This window comes from Rhynchophorus ferrugineus, unplaced genomic scaffold, assembly GCF_030347505.1.
Source record: "Rhynchophorus ferrugineus isolate W39M unplaced genomic scaffold, kcgeb_rfMv2 rfM8, whole genome shotgun sequence".
In the NCBI taxonomy this organism is placed as follows: domain Eukaryota; kingdom Metazoa; phylum Arthropoda; class Insecta; order Coleoptera; family Curculionidae; genus Rhynchophorus; species Rhynchophorus ferrugineus.
This window is the reverse complement of record NW_027472587.1, coordinates 29,700,929-29,709,209: the sequence shown is the minus strand read 5'-3', so window position 1 is coordinate 29,709,209 and position 8,281 is coordinate 29,700,929. Positions and strand designations below refer to the sequence as shown.

General features: G+C 33.1%; 1 protein-coding gene across 1 annotated transcript; it reads right to left on the bottom strand.

Annotated features, from left to right (window-relative positions):
- Positions 1-2,627: 2,627 nt before the first annotated feature.
- Positions 2,628-3,421, bottom strand: LOC143200711 (uncharacterized). Its single transcript, XM_076411317.1, has 2 exons — positions 3,264-3,421; positions 2,628-3,204 (listed from the first exon to the last, which is right to left on the bottom strand). The coding sequence occupies exons 1-2, from the start codon at positions 3,319-3,321 to the stop codon at positions 2,816-2,818; spliced, it is 447 nt and encodes a 148-aa protein (XP_076267432.1). The 5' UTR covers positions 3,322-3,421; the 3' UTR covers positions 2,628-2,815.
- Positions 3,422-8,281: the final 4,860 nt, after the last annotated feature.

Sequence of the window (8,281 nt, the reverse complement as noted above, 5' to 3'; positions counted from 1 at the left end):
TTGTTAGACGAGAACCCAGAGCAAACTCTCAAAAAACTCTCAGACAATTTAGCAATTCATTGATCGACTATTTCCAGATGTTTATATGCAATGAGAAAGATCCGAAAAAAGAGAAAATTGCGACCACACACAACTTCAGCTATTTTCCTAAGATCCGAAACATATTCTAATCGAAATGCTATACTAATCAAGATTGGTAGTCTACCACAGCCAACTACGACTACCAGTCTTTTAACACTTGCCCGGATATTAAGTAATACCCTGATACTTTCCTTGAATTGATGTGTCTTTTCATTTACGTGATCTATAACAATAATTTAAAAGTATTAATATATGCTAATGAACCATTTTGTTGAAGCTTTTTAACTATTTATTGTATTAATTGTCATTCTGCCTACAATTCATTCAATTTCCTTCAGTCATTGTCATTCCTCCTTAAATAGAGTGAGAGGTAGTAGTTCTAATGGTACTGATGGTGGTATTGGTGCAGCAGTGGAGATTATCATGCCTGCTCCAATTTTTTCCTAGACCAATTTTGCAAATATTTCAAACAATAATTACGCACAAACAAAATAGGATTCCAAATGTGGTCAACGAACTCAAGTAAAGTAAAAAAGCCATGCAGAAATGTAGTTTAAGTCTTCACATGAGAACTACTTGATGGAGTATTAGAGAACTGAACGTGTACATCATATTATTCACGAATATTTGAGTATAAGAAAGCTCTGTGCAAAGTGGGTGCCGCGCGAGCTCACTCTTGACCAAAAACAACGACTAGTTGATGATTCGGAGCAGTATTTGAAGATGATCAAGCTTAATAAACCCGAGTTTTAGCGTCGATATGTAACAATGGATGAAACATGGCTCCATCAATTCACTCCGAAGTCCAATCAACAGTCATCCAAGTGGTCAACACACGATGAACCCGCTCCAAAGCGTGGGAAAACGCAACAGTCGTATGACAAGGTTATAGCGTCTGTATTTTGGGATGCGCATGGAATAATTTTCATTGACTACCTTAGAAAAGGAAGGACCATCAACAGCGACTATTACATAGCGTTATTGGACCGTTTGAAGGACGAAATCGCCGAAAAACTGCCGGATTTGAAGAAAAAGAAAGTGCTGCTTCACCGAGACAATGCACCGTGCCACAAGTCAGTGAAAACGATGGCAAAAATCCGTGAATTGGACTTCGAATTGCTTCCTCATCCACCGTATTCTCCAGATCTGGCACCCAGCGCCCCTATTTCCTGTTCTCAGATCTCAAAAGAATGCTCACTGGGAAGAAATTTTCCTCGAATGATGAGGTGATCGCCGAAGCTGAGGCCTATTTTGAAACAAAGGTCAAAAATCGTACTACAAAAATGGTACCGAAAAGTTGGAGCCTCACTAGAATCAGTGTATCACCCTTGAAGAGAATTATGTTGAATAAAAAAAGCTAATTTTGCCAAAAAATTGTGTTTTACTATGGTAGGCCGGGGACTTTTCACTTGACCTGTTACTCCACAATGGCAGTCGTATGAAAACATGAAACTAATTTTAGACTTAATCAGTTACAAAGAATAACAACTGGAAAGTTTCTGCTGATTTAAAAGTTGTTGTTATATTGCTTGGAGTACAGCGAGCTTTCACGAAATATTGTTGACTTCTCTGTTTGTGGGACAGTAGGGACACCAAAAAACCACTATGAAGTTAAAGATTGGCCAAAAAAGATTTTTGTTTTTGTTTATAGTAAATCAAACGTTAAATATTTTATTCCACAAGAAAATGTTATTCTTCTATCCATACATTGTTTTGTGGACCCACAAATAAGATAACTTATAAAAAAATAATGAATTCGATGAAAATCTTACCTCGAAAGAGTTATCGGCTTGGTTATCTGTAAAGAAAGTACTTAATCGATTTTTAGACAATATTAATGCTAAAAATGAGTTTTAGGAATGACTGGCTACAAAAATTTAAAACGATGGGGTTCAGAATGTTTTTAAAAATACATTTCTTGCATTCCCATTTCAATTTTTTTCAGCCCTAATCTTGGAATGGCGACTGACGAGCAAGGTGAACACTTTCACCAGAATATATGAAACAAATAGAAGAGCGTTATCAACAAAGACAGAGGGCTAAAATATTAACATATTTCAGCTGGTTTGTAAGGAAAGAGGATTCTACTGATTTCACAAGAGGAAAAGTTAATATTTCGTCAGTTTCTTTCAGATATGTTCCTAATTTTTTCTATTGACCACTTAAACCTGATTTTGATTCATTGTCTATTTATAACATTATCATTTTTTATAATTATGACTTAAATATGTTATACTGTTTATTTATTTATAGTCTTTTAATTTATCATAACTTTAAAATGATACGAATTACAAGACATCAGTTCAACTTTTTGTGTTCATCAGCTACAATTTGACAAAAAAAGCCATTTTATTTTATGTAATGTAATAGAATAAAAAAAATTGTCACACAGAGTAATTAGAGCTTTCCAACCCGAAAACGTTGTAAACCAAGATACTAAGTTAATGCGGCAACGTTGCAACAAGCTAACGTCATAAATTTTAATGACTATATTATATATCCGTCATTTTGTCTATATTATAGGGATAACAAACTTAAAACAACAATTTGGTTTATTGCCAACCAATTAATTTGGTTACATGTTTATTAATATTGATATTGATAAATAACAAACATACTTCAAACTAATATGATCCTTACATAATAAAATAAATTTATGTATAACTGCTGATATACAAAATCTTATTGAAGCGAATTAACTATTTATCGAGTCGGTTGTCATTCTGGCCAGAATTTAGTGTCTGCCAACAGCCTTGAATGGAGTTGGTGTTGGTGGGTTTGGTCGTCCAGTTGTAGTATTTGGTCGGTGTGTTGGTGCCGCGGTTGTTGTTGGGACTGGGTGAGGTGGAGTTGTTGGTCTTGGCGCAGTGGTTGTTGTTGGGACAGGATGAGGAGGAGTTGTTGGCTTTGGTGCAGCCGTTGTTGTTGGAACTGGATGAGGAGGTGTTGTTGGCTTTGGTGCAGCCGTTGTTGTTGGAACTGGATGAGGAGGTGTTGTTGGTTTTGGCGCAGCAGTTGTTGTTGGGACTGGGTGAGGTGGAGTTGTTGGTCTTGGCGCAGCGGTTGTTGTTGGGACCGGATGAGGTGGAGTTGGCCCTGGTCTAGGCTGTACTCTTAGCTTGTCTACAAAAACAAACCCATATTTGACGAAAACCGAACATAATATAAATGAAAATACTTACAAGAACAAGCCAGGGGTATCAGAACCACAAGAAATGCAAACTTCACTGAGAGACGCATTGTTGTCTACTTTCGTCTTCTGTTAATCGGAATCTGACGACGGATGGTCACTTCGTCGCTTTTATACATGTATGATGAATTGCACTCATCGATAACAACACAAGTGTTTTTGGGGGTTCTTAAACAATATAGATACTATCACTTGAGAATTCACACATGTTTAAGTGTTGTTGTCCGCAATTATCAGTAATCGTCGTACCTTGACACGGAAATAGCATTACCACCCACCAATTCTGAATTTATCATAGTCATATTTACACAAAACTTTAAATATACACATTTTTTAAATCTTCTCCTTCTAGTCTCCTTTTTATTAACTAAAACCTATCGAGTATGGACATGTCTTATTACACTTGAACGTAAGTTTTTTTTTTATTTATTTATTACATTGTTACTATTCATTGCCAACTAACCTACAATTTGTCTTTAAAATGTAAGTATATATCTATCTTAGCCTCTGGCATAATAATGTTTATATGTTAACACTGCTATTTTTTCTATTAAATGCACCTCATTAGACTACACCATTCACGATCAAATGGTTTGATTCTTTCCAGTCTGTGTCCTGTGTTCCGGTGTCCAATAGTTGTATTACTTCGATATTAACATGAGAATGGAGTCTGTCCTCATGTCCCTCTCTTCATCGATTTTCATACTTATAGATTTCATATAAAAAGATTTCAACACTTGCTTGTATAATAGCAATTTATTATGTACTGATTTTCTTCCAATTAACCAATACATGTTCTTATATATTAACTCCATTCTTTCCTTCTCTTTTTTACATATTTCTTCCAGCGAATTTTTGCATCAAGATCCATGAGTCCAATTATTTATATTTGTACACTATATTTTATATTTATGTGAGTGAGTGCACTTCCGAAATGGTCCCATTGGAACCAACTCAGGATAGTTTGGGGGGAAGGGGGAAATGGGGGAAACGCTCAAATTTCAAAGGCACGTACAAAGTTTTCAAATATTTTTTATCTAAAACAATCAGATATTTGTGTATAATGTTATTACTGAGCTGATGTGGCGGAAAATCGGAAGTCGTTTAGTGCTAAAGCCAAACAGTTTGCACTAACTATAGCATATAATCATCGTAGAAATATTGTAGTTGACTGTTTCTATGGTATAATGGTTAAAGCGTTTAGCTATATATAGGCGCAGCCAATAATTTTTGTTGTTCTAGTTTAGATAGAACATTTGTCAAATCGCGTAGGCTAGGTAGTGGAGCCCGGGGCCTCAAGCGCTCCTTATTTTCAATCATTTTTTCTTTATTCGTATTTCTCCTAGTACGCGGCGCACCTTTACTTAACCTATCCTTTGTAATATTAAATAAAATAACTGCGTAATTTATTTAGTAAATATCTAACACTAAAAAGAGAAAAATTAAATATTTTTAACAACAAAATTTAACACAAGTACACATAGTTTTAGTCGAAAATCTGCATTAATCAATCTGATCAGTTTTATAATTCCCTTTCTTGGTAGTTTTTGCAGCAACTATCTTGTCATTAAGCTATAGTCTGGCGATTTCTTTGGATTATTGTCAACTTTGATAACTTTGGTTACTTCTTTCGGAGTAAATAATTGAATCGTCACATTTTAACATTCAATGTCCGGCAAATTATAGTCAATATCAGTTTCGTTTGGTTTAAAGGTTTTTACTAGATAGTCAGCAAGTAGTTTTTTCTAGATTTCTCAGATAGTTATTAATAGATTTGTTTTTAATTTACAGTATTTCTCTTTTCAACCTTTGATTCAAATTGTTTAAACTATTTTTATTTTTAGGTGTTCTGTTTTGTTGCCATTTTTTTCGTAATTTTCGTTTTCCAGCTACCATTTCCTTGACTTCTTTCGGATAATTAATTCCTTTAATTGTAGGTACTCTTAATTTCTGTTAGATATCCAGAACAATTTTTTCTGCTTCAAAATTTAATGGTTCGGCTGTCCTAAGAGTAGAGTAACAGTTTTATTGACAAGTAATGTATTGTCAGTAGAATCTCTAGTTTGTTTCAAAAATCCTCCAGCTTTTATCCTCTCTTTGACTGGTTGTCATATATCCACTGTTATAATAGGAATTATATGTAGATAACATTTTTATATACAGCTCTTTGGATTAACCTCGGAAAATTTCCAACTTCTTCTTCCGTTAGTTTGCTACTCATGTTCAGACTCATGTTGTACTAGTTGAAGTTGTTCCAGTCGGTAGCTTTTGTTAATAATAACCATCTATATATTATTTTCGTTATACTTTTACTAAAGATAAACACAACACAGTAGGTCAATAAAAAACTGACCTGTTGAACAGTGACTATGGCACCTTTTTGAACCACGGACATATCCAGTCTGTATTTGAAATTTCGTTCATTTATAAAAACCAGTTATTGTCCACTGGTCGCAATTCGACCACACTTTATTAAATTAGTTATATTATTATTACAGTTAACTATATTAATTACTGTTATAAAAGAATCGAGTAAAGTAATAGTATGAATTCGACATGTGTTCGATCTCAAATACTGACTCGCACTGATATAGTTTCAATTTATTGATTATTACATATAAACATGCCTTTTAATATTAGTTTTCTATCATTATATATCAATTTATATTATTATATCCCCATAATTATCATAATAAAATATCAATAAGCTCAAAATACTATAAAACGAATAATTATGACAAAACTACTATAATTAAAGTTATTTTTATATCGGTAATAACTCCAAAGCACCAAGTACAATAATATAAGTATATATGATAAATATTCTTTAATTTATATTAAGTATTGAAACGATAGTCACACTTAAAATGGCTATATTAAAACAACTTTATTGCACACATGAAATGACTGTTAATTTTTAAACAACTACGCTTATCAAGTAAAATTACAACTGATAAAAAGACAGGTTATTTTATAAACATCTTGAAATATATACAAATATTAAAACACTTAAAAATTTACTATGGAATATGCATAATTTCTTCTAATTGTAATATCAATCCATCTAAATTATGTGGTTAGTTTCTTTAATTTTGTTGTACATTTTCATTAACATCGAGTAACCTGGTCTACCAGTTGTACCGGAAAGTTATTACCGGTTTTTATAACAGATGTATACTTGGCTTAAGTATGCAATATTATTATTTGACACATATGCCATTTTGTTCTACCTACATCAAACTTCAAAGCCATGCTTGTTATATCTTGCGAAAGTAACACCGTCATTTATATCTTAAAATGTTAAGTTTCGTGCCTGAAAACGTGCATTTGCGACAAGCATTAGTTCACGGCAATTATTCAAAAAATCAAAAGAAAAAAGCCGCGGAAAGTTATCTTTTACTGGTAGAAACTTACGGTGATCATACTCTGACCTTAAAAACCTATGAAAGAAAAAGTTTGGAGATGGGTAACTGCAAGAAAGAGAAATTGAAAAGAGAAAAAAGAAAAAGAATTGTTGGATGAAGGCCCAACGCAAGCTCAAAAACAGTTGGGAGAAACGTTAAATATGGCAAAAGAAATGATTAGTGGCCCATTACGAGCAATGAGGAAAATCCAAAAGATATGAAGATGGGTACCACATCTGTTGAATGATAAGCAAATGAGAAATCGAAAAATCTTCAAAGGTATGGGTGGAAGTCATTTTTGCATCGCATAATAACGAATAATAAAAAGTGGATTTATTTTGAAAACCTGAAACCGGCTGATCGACTTCAAGGCCACATCATTTTGGTGTCAAAACCTGTTTGGTGGGACCATAGTGGCGCCACTTTGCCATTATCCTATCAACAAGATAGAAGATATCAAAAATATATGAGATACAAAGTATTAACGACATTAAGGATTAAAAAACTTATTCCACAATCTAAAAAGATGTCATGATGGTAAATATACGCACACTATATATATATATATATATATATATATATATATTGGCTTTGACATACAACAAAATTCTAATCTAAATAAAATAATTGAACAAAAATGTTATCAAATATATTATAGTACATCTAATGCATATATTATCGGACTTAAAACTACAATTAAGAACACAGTTATAATAGCTTGTAGGTTAGGGTCGTGTTTGATTATATTTACATTGAACTGTTTTCCACACCACCCACAAGGTAGAGTTTTAGGCATGTTTTTTATGTAGTGCTATCCCCCTGGAGGCCTCATTCACCTAATTAACAATTATGTATCAAAGTAATGTATTTTATTTTCAGTCGAAAGCATATTTACCTTTTTACGTTTAGTTCATATTTCCTTCGATGGTGTGTTTACTTGTTAAGTTATCTTGATTTCACTGTATTTTTTATTTCTTGTGCTACTCCCTGTGTACACCATTTTTGATAAAAATTTATCACTGAATTCTGCCTAATGCAGTCACAATATCTACAAAACAGTATTCATTCTTCCTCAAACATTCTGACCTAATGCTCATGTTTAATTGTAAACAATTACAATCATATCTCTGCACACAAATCTTTCACGCTCTACAATACCATTTTCTACAGTTATATTCTATTAATAATGTGCATAAATTTAGTTGTCACCATTATCACATATCCTGAAAGTTTCCTTTAGTCACTTTCACTTTCCGAGTCACTGTCCAATTCAGTCACTAAACCGTTAATTTTCAATCTGTCTAAAACATGTTCACGATTCCACCATATATCAATTACTTCCTCTGTATGTCTGGAAGGAATCATTCCTTCCACATATCCAAACAGTTATTGATGGAACATTCTTCTCGGTCAGCATGTCTATTATAATAAGTCGTTGCTACCCCCCATATCAACTCTTTTGTCTTGAATATACAGTGATAGGGAGGAAGTCGTAATACTGTATGGCCATATTGTTCAGCCATCTGATCTACAGTATATCTTTTTTCGGACTTATTTCTAAAAAAATAAATTGCAAAGAACGCAATGAAACATTTCATTTATATTT

Bases quoted from the DNA above. Each gene is read 5' to 3' on its own strand.
- LOC143200711 (XM_076411317.1), bottom strand. From the start codon at position 3,321: ATGCGTCTCTCAGTGAAGTTTGCATTTCTTGTGGTTCTGATACCCCTG. The intron at 3,205-3,263 runs GTAAGTATTTTC...TTGTTTTTGTAG, and splicing joins GATACCCCTGGCTTGTTCTT to ACAAGCTAAGAGTACAGCCT.